Source organism: Piliocolobus tephrosceles, chromosome 7 (assembly GCF_002776525.5).
Source record: "Piliocolobus tephrosceles isolate RC106 chromosome 7, ASM277652v3, whole genome shotgun sequence".
Lineage (NCBI taxonomy): Eukaryota > Metazoa > Chordata > Mammalia > Primates > Cercopithecidae > Piliocolobus > Piliocolobus tephrosceles.
Window position 1 is genome coordinate 73,045,525 of NC_045440.1, and position 18,283 is coordinate 73,063,807.

Genomic DNA, 18,283 nt, shown 5'->3' on the forward strand with positions numbered 1-18,283 from the left:
AATATTGCCTATTTTTAAAAATTATAGTTAAAAACACATACATATGCAACAAATTTTCTAAGTATAACTGTAGTGTAGTTACTGTTAGATCACTCGGCTATAGATTATGAACTACACTCGTAGCAAAACATAACATACTCAAGGAGAGCTAAAGTGCTTACAGCAATGGTGAGTCAGTTGCCATTACCAGTGTTAAGGGCATAAAATCCCCACGAGTCTGCATTCTCCACACTCCAAGTGCTCAGTAAGCCTTGTAGGTTTAACTTTGGGTGACAGCTGTTAACATGGTCTGTATCAAAGTCTTCAGTGTTGGCAAATGAACTCATTGAAGGTGAATAAAAATTCTTCATTGACCTAGAGCAATGTTGCCTAATAGAATTTTCTGCAATGATGAAAATGTCTTCTACCTGTGCAGTGCAATATGAGAGCTGCAAGCCAAATGGGCTACTGAGCATTTAAAACATGGCTAGTGTGACTGAAAAATAACTTTTTAACTTTATTTACTTTAAACTAGTTTTTAAGTTAGGAAGCCACATGTGACTAGTGGTTCCCATATTAGATAGCCCAAATCTAGACCAAAATTTGCAACTCCAGTCCTCAAATGTTTTACGTGCACACAATTTTAATTTGTTGCCAATATTTACACAATTGTGGGCTGCTGTTGTCACATGGCAATGATTTGTTGAAACTAGTAGCCACTGTCCTTTTAACCAGAAGCCTGAGTTACTTATCTGTTACTGTTTTCTCTGTAGTTATTTCAGTTTGAGACCTTTGATTCAGATTGAAGGGCATCAAATGCATTATTTTCATTGCTTCATTGGCTAGAAACATAAAATCATCTTTTTAAATAATAGCTACTTTTTAAAAAGTTTCTTGGGAAATTTAAGTCCATGCTGTGTCTTAAAAGCCTACTTCAAACTGGGTTTATTCCTCTGGCATCTAAGATCTAAGAACTTCTGAATGGTCAGAGATTACCTAGAAGCCCAGTGGCTAGCTGAACTTAGAAGCTGTGGCTGTGAAATAATCACCCCTTGCATTTTCCTGTGGTTTACACTGGAGAAAACTCTTGAATATGTAGGTAGATAGAGGTGGCAAGCAAGTGTTACCTGTGTTGCCCATGGTTTATTTGATTCTGGATTGGAGCAGGTCTTACGTGACCATTAGAAATGAACTGTAGAACTTTACAACAATTGAAAAAAATGATTGCTTTCTTTATTAAAAAATAAGAGTTTGAGTCACATGGCAGACATAGACATAGAACTATGAAACTGGAATTCTCTCCATCCATCAAGTATTAAAACATTTTAAAATATTGCATCAAAACATTTTAGAACCCAACTAGAAACTATTTAGATAATGAAAACATTGAACTTACATTGAGGGCTGTAAGAGGTTCATATACAACATCCTGTGTAGGTGTTTTTCTGGTGAATGCTAATGGGCATTGAAGATATTTGAAATTATACTCGATCTGTAGAAGACAGAATTTTTTTTAAAAAAAGTACAGTTAGTCAAGTATAGAATCCCCAAAGTAATTCTTGAAAAAATCAAATACACAAGTTTACAATTCTGCTGAAAATTAAGTGATTTGAACAAAGTTATTTCAAGTGGAGAGAAGAAATTAAGTTATTGCATATTAATTCCAAAAATAAATATCCTGGAAGGCTGTTATTCAATTGCTTTATATCTCATAGGCATGGAAAGAGAGGAGTTCTCAAAAGATCATTTAGATATTTTAGATCTTCATTATTAAGGCACAATTACTTAAGGAAATATAAAGACTAGAAAAAATGATGCTATTAGAAACTATTAAAATGTTAGGAGAAAACAGAATGTACAGGAAAAATTCTCTCACAAGTAGATAATACAATAATATGACAAATTAGATCAATACATTCTATAGTAGGTTACAGATCAATAGTAACAATATTTTTAATATTTTTCAAAGAATTATAACAAAATAATAAAATAAACTTACATAGTAGTCTCGGCAGGACTTGTCTTCTGTAGAATGCAACATGCAGAAATCTAAAAGTACCTTTGAAAGAGAAAAACCAGGTAAGATATTGGGGCAGTACACTACATATTAGGAAGGATTTTACCTTATTTCTAAAATAACACACAAGACATTTCCTTTCCTTGGTCTCTTGCATCTCAAGAAAAAATTATAATCCATGTCATTCAGGAGCAAAGTTTAAAATACAAAATGTTACAAATACCTTTGCATGCCTCAGAAATACCAGTGATTCAGAAAAATACCATGTGCTTGAGAATAAAATTGCATGTACTAAAATCTCGGTAAGAGATAGTCCACTAGTTGTGCCTAAGATTTGACGTCTTTCTGGGCTTTTAGAGGATATATAGATTACAGATTGAGCAACCCTAATCTGAAAATGTGAAATTCTAAATGCTCTAAAATCCAAAATGTTTTGAGCACCCACATATTTCCGTAAGTAGAAAATTCCACACATGAGTACTTAATATAAACTTTGTTTCATGCACAAAATTATTTAAAAACTATATAAAATTACCTTCAGGCTATGCGTTTAAGGAGTGTATGAAACACAAATGAATTTTGTATCTATACTTGGATCCCATCCTTATGATACCTCATTATATATAGGCAAATATTCTGAAATCCAAAACATTTCTGGTCCCAAGAAGTTGGGATAAAGGATAGTCAATCTGATTCCTTTGCTGAGTACCTTACAGTGACAACTTATTGTTCCTAATCAAGATTTTTCATCCCAGCAATGGAGTCTTTCTATGGTTTAGGTCCCATCATCTGAATTGCCCCAGTCTAGAGTAACGTGTTTGCTTCTATATCTCATGTGCCAAGCAACACGGAGAGAGTATGTGTTTAGAGGGGGGTGGACAGGATGGTGGGGGATAGATTTTGTAATGAGAAATAGATGAAGGCTCTCTAGATACTTAACTTAGGGAAAGAACACTTATGGGGTCATTAGAGCCACCCCTATGGTGTTCAGGAACAACTGTTTTTGTGGGGCTGCATAAACAATTTGAGACACCCCAAATCTAGTGGTCCAAATTTATGGTCCTGAGAAAGAAATACCACCTAGTCAGTCTGCCCTCTTGGAACCAGGACTAGACACGATACCCCGTATGGCCCCATCAATGCATCTAGGACCTCCTGGGGCATCCAGTGAACCTGCAGAACTTGAGGGTAGAGGGTCAGACTATATCCAGAAGGGAAGAAACGGGGCCCTGGCTGGTCTCAGGTAGCAAAGGGATTAAGAAAATTACAAGGCAGGCTCTGTTGGTGACTGGATAGCAATACTGGAGGTCACAACAACCATCATGAACAATAAAGACAAGACTAGCCGGTAGTGCTGTGCAAGGCAGAAACAGGCAGGTCTGGTTGTTATAGTTTGAAAACTGGGTAATAATCAATGTGTGCAAAATAAAGGATGGGCTGTCTTGGGTGGGGGCCGGGGAGATTTCAAGAGCAACTTTTCAGAAATGTTGTATAAGTAATTCAAAAGCATTATGTCAGGCTTAAGACATTTAAATTCACTTATTTTGCTGAAAAGTAGTCACAATACAAAAGTAATAAAGTCATTATAGAAAATTACCTAGAAAATGTAGTAGCATAAAGAAGAAATTAAAAACTAATCCTAATCCTGTAACAGATAATTCTTATTAACATTTTGGTATAATTTTGACTGTTTACTATGTTTCCACATGGAAATATTTCAACATTGTTTTACAATTACAAATAATGTTGCAGAAAACATTCTGTAAAAATCTGTATCTCTGATTATTCATTAAGACAGATTTCAACAACTGTAACTACAGAATAAGAAAGTTTGAGATTGAGTATTTATGTGTCCTTTGATGAGATATAGGCACCTAAAAAGTTAATCTGTCTGCCATTTGTGTACTGGACTGGACTGCTGCAATTTTCATTAGGCATCATAAAAAAAAACGCCCAAAATATTTAGTGCACAGGAAGTCCTTGCTCAATAAATAAAATACAGTAAGTGCTAGTAGTACTAATAACCACATAAGCAGTACAAAAACAGTAGGAGGTATATTATGTACGAACCATTATCGTTAGCACTTTATATATTTTACCCCTACTTTTGTAATCACTTTGTAAGATCAGTATTAGCATCATTATTTTAGAAATAGAGAAAACAGAAAATAATGTTCAGAGAGGTGAAATGACTTGCCTAAAACAACACAGCGAAAGGCAGCACCAGGATTAAATCCCAAGACCTCCAGAAGGCTCCAAATCTGGTCTTCTATTCCCTGTGTCACTATATCTTACTGCCTCCTCCAGCATTTGGATATATTTTTCCTTCGCAAGATATCTGAAGTCATTCTGCCTTTCTTGATTATTCTATGTCTGTCCCAATCCTCAAATCCCAACTTTCCCAGATTGCCTTTTTGCATCCTTTAATACTCATCTGCTCAACAATTTGTGCATGTTTGTCTTTTATGGAGTATCCGATCATATGCTGGTGTATATTTAATGTAGCAAAGGGAGTCACATATTTAAAAACTCACAGAGGCCAGGCAAGCAATGTAAATGAAGGAACCATGCCAGGCATAAGAGTTTTTTTCCATTGTTCTTGAGATGTTCGCTATCCTTGGGCAAGCTTTTATCTTCACAGTTTGGATAAAGTCATAATTCAATACTTCTCTACTATAAGGAAAGCAATTGCATAAGAATGACAATATGTGACAACCAGGCACTGGAGCCCAATATACAAAAGGGAGAGGTGGAGCATTTTATTTTATTTTATTTTTTATTATACTTTAAGTTCTAGGGTATATGTGCACATCATGCAGGTTTGTTACATGTATACATGTGCCATGATGGTTTGCTGCACCCATTAACTCGTCATTTACATTAGATATTTCTCCTAATGCTATCACTCCCCCCTCCCCCCACCCGACAACAGGCCCCAGTGTGTGATGTTCCCCACCCTGTGTCCAAGTGTTCTTATTGTTCAATTCGCACCTATGAGTGAGAACATGCGGTGTTTGGTTTTCTGTCCTTGCGATATTTTGCTCAGAATGATGGTTTCCAGCTTCATCCATGTTTTTAAATAGGAGAGTGATTGTCCCATCCATGGGAAGCAGCTGGTGCTCAGCCCAGCAATTCCTGCCTTGTGAGAAGGCAGGCCCAGGTACAAGATCTCATTCTTATGAGAGGCTAGATATTTGGAGGAAAATATAACTGGAGGAAACCAGATACCTTAAGGAAAGCATCCTGGTTTCAAACATTAGCAATTCATGCAAATTTGAAATAACAATAGCATGCATGCCAAGTGAAACATATACAAAGGCTTTATTTGGTCAACAAACACCAGTTCCTAGTCTCTGCTAAAGGTGCAGATTATTTAAATAAAAATATTTTACCATATTATTATCTATTACATATAATAATAGGATTCTTTAATCCAAGAAGGTCTTCCTTAAGTAGTTATTGTCTCATTTCCCTTATAGCCTAAGGAAAATGGGAAGCTTTAAAGCTGGAAATTATTATTATTAGGTTGTGATTACAACAATAAATCCTCAGATCATATATGTCAAGCATAAACCCAGGAAGAATTTTGTTTTAGAGAGTTTACCTTCATGCATTCAGGGAGGTATTCTATCATTTCTGTAATTGGACATTTGTTGCATGGAGAATTATGACTAAAAACCTTAAGACATTCATCCCATCTGTAAAAAATAAATAAGATGAGCACAGGTCTTCATCCTTCTGTTCTGCACAACAGCTGATACTCAAGATTATTTCTTTAGGGGAAATCGAAACTTAAGCGTATTCATGAAATACAATGCTCACCCTTGGTTCCAATGGAACCAACACGTAAACCAAGATCAACTCAGTAACAGGATCCTTGTCCATTAATGGACATTAGGAATGTGGGTAAATTTCAGGATGGCTGTTATAATCATTGTTCTGTCTCTTTATCTAAATGCCATTCAAAGAAGCTGGGACTATATCTCCTTTTTCTCCTGAAGTTATGAAATGGTCAGTATTTACAGAGCTGACCACGTTGGGTAGAGATTCCACATTCACATACCTACACCATCAGTGTAGTACTGTTCCCATATTTAATAACTAATGCATGTGTACACCCTGTATTGAATTAAACTACAAACTAACACATGTAAAGTGCATTAATAAGCATAGCCTCTGCCAGAACATTACAGATTTTTCCTATTTTCTTCATCACCATCCAACTGAACAGGGTAAGACAGTGCTTACCATACCAAGGAAGAACTAAATCTATGGCAGGAGGCAAAGAATAGCCCATTTATCTCCAAGATCTTATCCAATTTTCTGTTAAACTCTATCAATAAAACCCATCTAGTACATCTACATTATCAAAAGAAAAGTTTGGATTGAACACTTTCATTAAAAGTGCTTTAAAGGGATGATCAGTAAGAGATTTTTTAGACTGTCCATGCTCAAAAACACAGGCTTGATGTGCCTTGAATATGAGAATGTTTGCTCTGTGTCCACTACTAGGTGACACTGGGCCCTTGTGCATATCTATCTGTGATTATTATAGAAAGTGATACTATAAAGATATGAGAAGTGAAACAAACTATCCTCTAACTTAATCACTAAAACTCCTTGGCGTATGGTTTACAAACCCACCAACTCCAAAGATTACATGTTAAGAGTCATCCCATTATATGGCACTGATAACCAATTGGATTTGCCTTGGGGAATATTTTTGCCCACTCCAGTTTTATGGTTTCTACTGGCACATGTTGGGCAAATTCAGGTAGGGCAGTGCAGAGTTTGCTTGACAATGATATGGTTCCAGACACTACACCTGAACCCCTGGAGTCTCACAAGAGTGATGTGAAGCTTCGTTTTATGTGCCCACATTTTATTTTTTAAGAAATATAAACTGAAGATCAGAGAGGTTAAGCAATGTGACTGTTGACATCCAAAAATATTCATTTATAAATTTAGGTAGACATTCAGAAATAACTAAAGGAGTATAATTGGATTGTTTGTAACACAAAGGATAAATGCTTGAGGGGATAGATATCATTCTCCACGATGTGTCTATCATGCATTGCATGGCTGTATCAAAGCATCTCATGTACCTGATACATATACACACCTACTATCTACCCACACAAACTAAAAATAAAAGGGTTGGGCACAGTGGCTCATGTCTGTAATGCCAGCACTTTGGGAGGCCAAGGTGGGTAAATCACTTGAGCCCAGGAGTTCGAGACCAGCCTGGCTAACATGGTGAAGCCATGTCTCAATGAAAAATACAAAAATTAGCTGGGCATGGTGGCTCGTGCCTATAGTCCTAGCTATTCAGGAGGCATGAGAATTGTTGAAGCCCGGGAGGTGGAGGTTGCAGTGAGCAGAGATCATGCCACTGCACTCCAACCTGTGTGACAGAGCTAGACCTTTTCTAAAAATAAATAAATAAAAATTAAAAATAAATTTTAAAAGATTGATGCAAACAACTGATATTTTAAATTTTGATTAATGGCCGAAACTCATTTATTTTCTCTTATTTTCTCTCAGACTTCAAATCATCCCGAAACCAGAGAACACTACATGACAGTGGACAGGAAGACAGTATACCTTTTGCTCCTGATGATTGTAAGAACCACCTCCTTCCTCTTATTGTGAAGTGCAAGGTGCAAAAAGGAGGCCTGCTGCTTGTTCAGGACTATGTCAGCATTGTGGCTCAGAAGAAGCGCAACGGCTTTGGTGTGGCCTTCCCTTGCAGCAAAGTGAAGTGCAGTGTTCTTTTGAGGAAAAAGAGACACAGAAAATGTGGTGACAATGTCTAATCTGCCTTATTTCACCGCTTAACTGCTTAAAAGAAATTAGCAACACTACTATTTAATACCAAAATACATAGAATTTAAAACTGGTGTTCAGAATCAAGCTTCAAAATAATGAGTTTATAGTTCAAACGTGTGTGTGTGCATGTGTGGGAAGTGGATCTGTGTGTGTGTGTGTGTGTGTGTGTGTGTGTGAGAGAGAGAGAGAGAGAGAGAGAGAGAGAGAGAGAGAATGAATTCCAAGGCATTTGTTTTGTGTTGCTTTTGCAATGGGATGATTCTACAAGGACAAAGGACAAGCTTTCAGGGTAAAGATGTTGGGTTGAACACAGAAGAAAATCCTCCTGAGACTGATCATTTGGAGAACAGTGGCTTACAGATTTGGGGCTTCACAAGCTTGTAAATGTTTTTTTTTTTTTTAAATCAGCGACTGTTATAAGTTTGCCCATTTTTAGTTTCCCCACATAAAGACTTTTTTTTTTGAAAAAGGCAACAACAATCTTCTATCCCCATCGTTTTAGGAAGGAACAAACATACATTTCAAAAGTCACTCTCCCCAAGAGAAGGAAGGACATAATAGCACAATAAAGGGCAGTATTTCAGATCAATACACTTCAAAATAACACTTATCTTAATGAAAACTCACCCCTGCCTTCATTCCTCTGGACCTACCAGGGAGTAAACGCTTTGCCATCAAATTTCAGGGCCTGTGGACCTCGCTGCTCTGTGAGACTGGGGGTTTCCTCAACATTCACCCACCCCTTGGTATTCTCTCATTTCTGCTGCCTTTTGATTCATACTTCACCTCAAGAATCCACTTGCTAAATATCCAACAAAAGGCTGGGAATAGAGCAAGGAAGGTAAAAGATGTCTTGGAGAGTTTTCTGGCAATGTTGGAAGTTTCTGCTATGTCAAGATTTTGGGTAAGCATGAGGACCACAGTGCATACCCCATCTTCATCCAGGCGATCTGTGCACTTCAAATTAGTATCAAGAATGACCTTCATGGTCTGAGTGTACCCGCCCATGGACGCATGATGCAAAGCCGTCCAGCCATTGTGGTCACTGGTAAAGAGTTAAGAAAAGATATGTGCATACACTTAGCAGATGAAATGCGGGATGGGATGCCATTTGGCTTATTCTAGGTAAATCTGATGACAACAAAAAGTATAAATGAGATCTGGCAACTAAATATTTATAAAACATTTATAATAAATGAGCTAATTCCAAGCTCAATGATCTTAAATGACCTATTTCTAATGTGATTCACACATGTTTTTTATTTAGTGGTTTAAAATACGAAAGTATATAAACACATTACCAAACACTTTGGGGTAGGAGAAGTACGCTTAGCGTGTCTGTGTCATACATCATTTTTTTAAAGCTATAATGAACTGATACACATCAATTTAAATCTTGTTTTATTCTTTCAATGAACATTGTATCAAAAAATTTTTATGAAGTAATATTAGTCTTTGTGGTCAATAGTTATTGGTAATACTACTAATAATACAATATATGGCTATAAGATACTTAGCTTAGTGTCAGTTATTATTCTAAGAGTTTAAATCTGAAAAACTTCCCTCTTGTGCTCTGAAAGATGCTTACTCAATTACTTTGAAAAATGTTTATCCTTTTCCACAGAAATTCAAGATGTAAATACAACGAAGCCTTATCACATTAGTTATCTTTTTCAAATTACACAGAAAAAAATTCCTGACACTAATTTCAGTGCTAGTGAGCAGATGTTTTAGAGTGCAAGAGCCATGTTGCTATACCAGTTATGATGTAATAAGCAACAACTGTCTGGCCTGGGTCTACTTGGGTCCCTTTGCAGGTCAGTTGCTTAGTGTTTCTTTGTAAACCAGAAGAAACTGAGCAAAACATTCATTCTTGTAGCTGTAGCACCAATTTGCTGTCATCAATATTATGGTAAGGAAATGTGTTTTTGAACATTAGCCTAATAAGCTCTTTGCTACTGCTATGGTAAGATATTAAATGAAAAACCTCTGTAAAATGTTTCCAGGTTTTTTCTTTCTTATCACAATATCATTTAATTATGCCACATATTTTATTATGCTTACATATTTTAACTTTGTCTTGTTTCTTGTGATTGAGCTCATTTAAGTATAATAAAATTCAGAAATGTTTACTGTCTTCTGTTGTCACTTAAAGGGAGCTTTTTATATCTACCATTCATCAGATTGAATGAAAAGTAGAATATTTGAACTTGTATGTTTTGTGTGTGTGTACGTGCACACACACACATACACAACCATGGTTTTGTATCTATATGGGAATATGACAGCAAGATGAGGTAAAATATGAGAACTGTATTTCAAAGAAAGGTTCTGAGAAAGACTGCACAAAGCCACTTATTCTGTGACCTCGAACAAGGTTCTTCAAGTCTAAAAACTTCAAAGTCTTTCAGGTGGAAATAATACTGACTTCCCTTCCAGTATTTTTAGAAGTTATATATGTTTTGATGATAAAATAAAATGAATAAAAGTAACTTAGTGAGATATAAAGTTAGACCTCATAATTAAAAATATAATGAAAAGATAGCCTCAAAATGGCTAATTAAAGAAACTATATAAACATTCCAATCATATATCCTCACCTGAGAAACAATGCACCTTTTTTCAGAAGAAGCTGAACTACTTTATCATGTCCATTCTTTGCTGCCAGATGGAGAGGAGTCATTCCATGAAGGTCCCCTTCATTCAGAAGCCTTGTATCACTCATGTCTTGTAGGAGCCTCTGACAGGTATTGATACGCCCGTAACTTGAAAAAAATTATGTTTCATATTTTCAAAGCAAATATTAAACGGAAAGAAGACATGTTCATACATTGCTAGACTGACCCTTACCTGGCTGCAAAATGCAGAGGTGATTTCTTATCTTTACTTTTGGAATGAATGGATACATTAAAGCCAAGTAGGTTATTTACAGAATCAGGGCCCCCCTGTCTACATGCATAATGTAGAGGAGTACACCCATCATTGTCTTCATCCATTACCAGCTCTTTGATCTGTTGCATCTATAGGAAAAAAATTAATGTTATACAAATAACTCTGCTATTATGCTAAAATGATGGTTTTCAAACTATTGTGTAGGAAAATATTTTCCAACAAGGGTCAATATGTACTCCTTAGGGCCAAAATTGTAAATAACCTAAAGGATGTGAGAGAAAAATAAATATGAAGGAAGTTGAATGCTCTGTCTTCATGTAATGTACATTACCATATTAATGTACATTACCATATTAAAGGATCTGAGATACCATGCCAATAGGAAAATGTACTTAACATTTTTAACTCAGCATTTTTCAAATATATTTGATCACGGCCCTTCCCTCTGCCCCTCCTCTTATTTCTTCCCACCCCCAAATAACACCCAACAGCTTCATGTTAATACATTCTGTTAGGTAAAATGGATGGGATGTTAATATTAGGTTTACTTAATGTTTTATATGCTTAAGCCTAAGTTTCTCATATTTTGTTATTTTTTAAATATTCAAATACAATATATTTTTTATTATTAAAGACAATGGCAATATTGAAATCTATTGACAACAAAAATATGGTGTATTTCACATGCATGTGCTAATACTAAGTATTAGCTGGTGAATATAAAAATAAAAATAATGCTTTCAACCTCTCCTCAGCAAGTCAAGTATGCTGAGTAATTTTTCTTAATAGATGGTGGAGTATTGATAATTCATTATTATACTTGGATTTTTCCACTGATATGCAAATCATAATGGTCAAAGAATGAAGAAAATCATACTAATTAAAGATGTTACTTTATCATAGATGATTGCATATGAAGTTCCTTTGTAAGTTAAAAAATCAGTCTCACTACTATTATCATTGTCATCATCATCACCACCACCACCATCACCATGTTGTAACTAAATATTCAAATATGTCATCTTTATTTTAAAACATTTTTAAAATTCCAGAATCAGTTTCTATAATAACAAAAATTACAACAAACAAAATTAGTTTATTTTCTGTTGAACCCAACTCAGTTAATGGAAATCCATAGATATACATTACCTGCATAAATTCAGGTCGCAGATTTTTTAATCCATAAGGTTGCTGTACAGTTAAATGCAGAAAATTACGTCCAAAATTATCTTTTATGTCTACTTGGGCACCTGAAAAAAACATTATGTAAATATAAACTCTATTCATTTATTTAAAGCATTGTTTATGTGGATTCTCAACTTAGCAAAAAAAAAATTGACTTAAAATAATGTTGACCTTTAGTTTACAGGAAATTGTGTTTAGATGAGAAAACTAAACATATTTAAAATCAGGTTTACCTTACACTGTGTGTGTGTGTGTCTGTGTGTGTACGTGGGGTAGAAAATATGTGATGCATTACATAAATACATGAAGCCTTACCTTTTAAAGCATAAAATATAAGTACAGACACATTAGAGATCAAGAAAGAAGAGGAGAGCAGAGAAGGACACCTCACTTCTTTGTTTTCAGGGGCCCAGGTTAGAATCTAAAACGGGGAAATTATAGTACCTACACCACATAGGACTGACACATTGAAAGACAGTTAATTAAATGTTCAGCAAATGCCTGGGGTATAACAATTGCTTTATAAATGTTATCTACTATTGTTCTGAAATTGTCTTTTTAAGTATGCTCCCTTACTGGACAGAAAATTATTCTAGACATGAAAAGTGTTCTGTTTATCTTTGAATTCACAACATCCGGCCTAGGGCCTGGCACACAATACATAGTGGCACACAATGAAGGTTCATTTGGCACACAATGAATGTTCATCTAACCAAACTGAGTAGTACTTCAAAAGACTTGGCTTGGTCCCTCTTGGTACCTTTAGAGAGTAGCAAATTTACAATATTCCAAGATGCAGAAGCAGTTGCTAATATAAGTGGAGAGCGTCCTTCAGAATCGATCTTATTAATATCTGCTCCCTAAAAATCAAACAAACCGTTCAACAAAGAGCTTAAAAACAGAAAAACCATCATATATTATAATCTCTAACTAATGGTAATTCATTGATATAGAGTGTCTATATTATGGCTAGCACTGAACCATATGACTAGTTATAGAATTATTTGAAAGTTTCCCATAGTTCATATGTTATATCATCAGAAATCAAGGAATTCATTTATGATTTCCACAAAAAATTATTCTCACATATTAGGCTTTTTACTGACACCTGGCAATAGCTCTAGTTACCACTTGAACCATAAAAATAATATCCTTTTACTTAGATCAATAGTTTAGTTTCCACTGCAAGAAATAATTTTTAAATGTCTATAATTTTAAGTCTTCCAAATTCATTACATATATGATTTAAGAAACATTTACAAAACACCATCCACTTTTTAAAAAAATCCTATTTTATCTGAAATAGATGAACTGAAATAATTGAATTGAAATCACTCAAATTCTAAAGTAAAATTTTAGCCATTTATTTAAGAAAATTTATATTTAAAAATCACATTAAATATATATTTTTAAATGAATAAGTCAATGTTAACCATTACATATTATAATATTTGATATGACAAGAAATCAAAGGCCTTTAAAATTTTCATGGAAATAATTCTGTATATTATATAGGGTAATAAAAAATAGCTTAAAATCCAAACATGAATATTTCTTTGCTCTTTTGGGGCCCATTAATATAGATGACAATGGGGGTAGCATGCCCTTTGGCAAGTTCCATGGTCAGTGAGGCTCTGCAACAGTTCTCTTGCCTGGTGAAAAGATGGCAGCCTTTGCAGGAAATCATGCATAACTATCATTTATGGTTTATGGCATACAATACATAGTTTATGGCATATAATGAGTCTCCCCAGGACTCTTCTGTGTAATTATCATAATTTCAATAGTTATGATTGACAACACACACATGTTCAATACTACAAATGGAAATCTGTCATTGCTGATATGGTGCAGCTTACGTAAATTCACCATACATTCATCTGTATAAAGGGCTTATTAAAATTCAACTCAAAAGCTGACTGATTCCACCTCCCAGAATGAAAAAGATCCCATGCTTCATGCTTTCACTTGTAATAAATCTTTGACAGTATTTTTGAACTCCTCAGTTTTTAAAGGTGGCACTGAGGCAGCTGGGGTAGGAGCTTCCCCCTGTGCTGCCTGTCCTGCCTCCACCTTAAAGCCACCAGGCTGAAGAAGGGTCGCCGCCCAAGCTCACACTCCCGTAAGACCCTTTTACAGGCCATGGGAACAGCTTTCCTTGCAATGTACCTGCCAACTTCCTGCACTAAAAATACTGATATGGATATCCAAATTACGCTTTGACACTTCTAAGTTCACAGTAATGTTTGGCCGTTACATATTCATACATAATATACTCTGCTTCCAAGTATGTCGATCATCCTTTTGTACACTGTTTTTGCTGATAAGCAAGAAATTAAAATTTGATTCATTTTTGAAAATCCATATTATGTAATTATATGATTTCTTCTATTATAAACAGTAATAAAAATAAACCAGTAAAAGGAATAGTTACCACTGAAATTAAATAGTCTGCTAGTTCATGGTGATCAAATAATGAAGCTCTGAAAAAACAGAATTATAAACATTATAATTAAAGTACTATTGACGTAAATACAAATGTATTTAATAAAGCTACTATATTTGGAAAGTGAATTTAACTAATCATAAAATAACATGATAGACTGTAAGAGAATTAGTAAGCTTTCAAAATTTATAATTTGATTCTGATTAGGGTAGCATTTTCAAAGTAATAATAATAGGAGAACAACAAATACATCATAATATTTTCTTCCTCATCCTTTAAGAAACCTATTTCATCCTGAAAAATCGCCATAAAGATGTTCTGAAGTGAGTAGTAACATCTGTCCCAAGATAGAAAAGACAAGGAAATCACTGGTACTGCTATGATCATGGGGAATAGCAAAAGCTACATGTAATGTGTGCCTCAAATTCATTTGCAGGGTTCAAAAGCCCCTCTTTGCGGGGGGGTTTCTCTTTGGCAAAAGTTAAAAGGCAGTGTTAGTTTTTCTGAGTTTTTATAAAGCCAAAAATAATTATGGAGAGAATTGAAAACATTTTGATATCATCTCACAGGCAGTCATAAGCAACACCATAACAAATGTTAACACTAATGATTCAAAGCTTTGTGTTTCCTATCGCAAATCTCATATCTGTGTTTCAAGGTTCTCTCAGTTATTTTTGGCCTTTCATACATAAATTTCAGAATCAGTTTGTTAATTTGATTGACAAGAGGTTGCATCATATTTAAAATATATTAATTATATTTAGTAATTACAAGGGAACAAATTCTAACATTAAGGCTCCATTTTCCTAAGATAATTTCTCATTATGCATATTAATATATTAAGGTTGTGTGCTAAAGATACATTTTAACAATAACCAAATCACTGGGTTTGTAAATTGGTGAAACATTGGAAACAAAGAGTTTTTTTCTTTAATTCCTGAGACTCATCTTAAATATTTTGATATATTCTAGGTTATAAATTGGCACTGGGATTTTGTGAGCTACCCACATGATTCTAATGTGCAACAGCTTGAGAATTTCTGGTCTAGAGGTTAGTCTATCTATTGAGTTTTCATTTTATTTCAATGGCTTTTTTAAACTTCTTTTTTACTGAATCGTTTTCATATCACCAAACCTGGATTCAAATATGACAATCTGTTTTTCACAATCTTATGTTATCTTCATATATTTAGTTTTATGTAAATGATTATTCCTTTAAATTTTTGAAGGTCTCAAATATCTTCATTTTAAAATTCTTTTTGGAATGCCCTATTACTTCTATTTTCTTGGAAAAAAATTGGTCTTTGGTCAAATGTGTAGATTTTTATTAGCTTTATGCTATAAAACTTTAGGTTGAAAATTCATCCTAAGTGGGAGTTCCTTTCTATTCACACATATCCTATTGTGCCTGGTGGTTTTGCTGTGTACATTTATTAGAAACAGATCTTATATTGGTAGCTAGAGTTTCTTTTTTTTTTTTTTTTTCTAAGAGATATTGTAGAATTCCAGGTCCAACTGCCTATTGAAAATATATTGGCAGCTCTGTGTGTGTGTGTGTGAGTATGTGTGTGTGTAAGAGACCGAGAGAGTGAAGGCTCATCTCAGATACCTCTTTCACTCACATGGGTAGCATCTGATACTTGTCTTTCCAAAAGAATTGAATTTCCAGTCTACAAGTAAGCCTATGGTTTAATACACTTTGCCTGATGTGTATTTCTGCTAAACTTCAAATAAATTTGTTATTGTTTTTGGAAATTTGGTTATAATTTCCTAAAACTGTATCTTTTGAAACCATTTATCTATAATTGTTGGTGAGCAGGAGGGATTAGCATGGGGGTGACATATCCATATGTATCTACTCCATTTTTATCACTAAAAATGGGGATAACATAAATATGAAAAATTGGAACAGATTAGAAATGACTTGGAAGACTGTGTATGTAGACTTCTTTAGCACACAGAAAATTAATCTTGAGCCTATATCCGCTGGACTTGAATCAGAATATGCCACAGGTGATTTTATTTTGTGAAATTTCTTTAACATTCTACTCCCATTCCCAAGGAACATATGCGATTCCAGTTGATCCACAGGGTCTTTGTTATCTTTGTCTTTTTCCTTTGAATCACAAAATCTTTGCTAGCATTAGTGCTAACTGCTCCTTGCAATGTCTAATTTCACGCATGAAGATGGAAAATCAGTATACAGAATGATAGGTAGGAAACTTGCCTGTGAAGCATGGTCTCATGACTTCCATCGGTTGTGTTAACAATATCCACGCTACCAGAATAGGACGATATCATCAATTTAACAATCTCAGTGGCTCCCTGGGTGGCAGCAAAATGAATGGCTGTGCACCTTCCCTTCTGTAAAGGATTTTAATACTAGAATCAATGTTTAAATCTCAATGTAAGAATATAACCTATATTTGGCGTGAGCTTTTTCTTCACAGATTCATAAAATCAAGGAATATCTATCCGACTGATCACCATTAATCATCTGAAATGTGATAGATATTCCTTGATTTTATGGACCTTGCAAAGAAAAGCATCCATAAACAAATGGTAGCTTCCCCTTCTAATACAACAACTCTTGGCATATACTTCCACCATCATTGTCTGGGTGCCATTCTTTCCCCCAGGGAACATGAGAACAATGTCCCAATCATTGCTATAAGCATTCAGTGTATGAAGTGACTTCAGACCCCATACCACCATTGACAGCTCTTCATTTCTATATTGAAGGGACAATATAGAAAGAGTTAAAAGGCAGTGTTAGCTTTTCTGAGTTTTTATGAGGTTTCCAGAAGCCACATGAGATTAATATCCAATCTTCTCTTCCTACATAAAATACAGGCCTTTGGAGTATCTTGGAGGGGAGCTTGTTGCCACCCAAAACTCAGACATTGAAGGAGAAAGGGCCAGAACTCTCCACTTTTGGTCAGAGATGCCTGACATAAGCTCAGCTCCCAAATATAGTCAACACTTTCATATACATATTTTTAGAAATTAGTTAAGTGGCCCTCAATTTAAAAATGATAACTTTTCTGAGTAGAACTAAAACCAAATACATTCATGATTGGGCTTTAATGTTCCTGGCTGAACATTATCGTCTTCTGAGGGTAGGCCTTAACTTCTTTTAATGGCAACTGCACTAGATAAATATTCTTTGTTATATCTATATTTGTGTCTGCAATTGTTTTGGGGAGTACTCAAAATTTTTTACATAGATTGAAACTTGGGGTATTCTCTTGTTCTGCTTCTTCATAAGCAGAAGGAAATATGTATTTCTTGTAGGCATTTCAATCTAAATTAACTGTAAAAGAGCTATAAAGTATTTTACATGCTTATGACAATTCTAAGATAAAAGTGTCATATAGAATATGAAGAGTTACCTCCTCTGGGTCTATTTTTGCACCATTGTCCAGGCACATTTTGATCATTTCCAAGTCACCATTTTGCACAGCCAGGTGGAGAGGGCTGGCTTTACCATTATTCACAAAGTTAATGTGCAACTGTCTACTGTACCCAAGCTCTTCACCTTTAGAAGAAAATAACATTCAACATAACAAGTATATAAAATAAATAATAGGGAGGGTTTTTATTTTAAAAAATGAACAAAGCATAAAACAAAGAAAGGGCACTGAGACACATAAAAGCTTGTGTTTAATTCTGTTAAATATTTTTCAAATTAGGCTGGGTGCGGTGGCTCACGCCTGTAATCCCAGCACTTTGGGAGGCCATGGTGGGAGGATCATGAGGTCAGGAGATCGGGATCAGCCTGGCTAACATGGTGAAACCCCATCCCTACTAAAAATACAAAAAATTAGCTGGGCATGGTGGCATGTAACTATAGTTCCGCTAATCAGGGGGCTGAAGCAGGAGAATCACTTAGACTTGGAAGGATGAAGTTGCAGTGAGCCCAGATCACACCACTG

At 35.0% G+C, this 18,283-nt stretch overlaps 1 protein-coding gene and 1 long non-coding RNA gene across 2 annotated transcripts in view; one reads left to right on the forward strand and one right to left on the reverse strand.

The window, feature by feature from the left end:
- LOC111520945 overlaps positions 1-9,958 on the forward strand; it is a 214,493-nt gene extending 204,535 nt beyond the window's left edge. Inside the window, exon 3 of the long non-coding RNA XR_002724811.2 lies at positions 7,541-9,958. This is a non-coding gene — a long non-coding RNA (uncharacterized LOC111520945). The remainder of the gene's footprint in view (positions 1-7,540) is intronic.
- Positions 1-18,283, reverse strand: part of TRPA1 (transient receptor potential cation channel subfamily A member 1) — a 54,126-nt gene that overhangs the window by 23,526 nt on the left and 12,317 nt on the right. Inside the window, exons 6-17 of the mRNA XM_023184046.3 lie at positions 17,741-17,886; positions 16,576-16,712; positions 14,337-14,385; positions 12,663-12,762; positions 11,867-11,967; positions 10,676-10,845; positions 10,426-10,590; positions 8,756-8,870; positions 7,601-7,767; positions 5,601-5,694; positions 1,979-2,038; positions 1,376-1,471 (exon numbers count right to left, since the gene is read on the reverse strand). Coding sequence (XP_023039814.2) covers positions 1,376-1,471; positions 1,979-2,038; positions 5,601-5,694; positions 7,601-7,767; positions 8,756-8,870; positions 10,426-10,590; positions 10,676-10,845; positions 11,867-11,967; positions 12,663-12,762; positions 14,337-14,385; positions 16,576-16,712; positions 17,741-17,886 — 1,400 coding nt within the window. The remainder of the gene's footprint in view (positions 1-1,375; positions 1,472-1,978; positions 2,039-5,600; positions 5,695-7,600; positions 7,768-8,755; positions 8,871-10,425; positions 10,591-10,675; positions 10,846-11,866; positions 11,968-12,662; positions 12,763-14,336; positions 14,386-16,575; positions 16,713-17,740; positions 17,887-18,283) is intronic.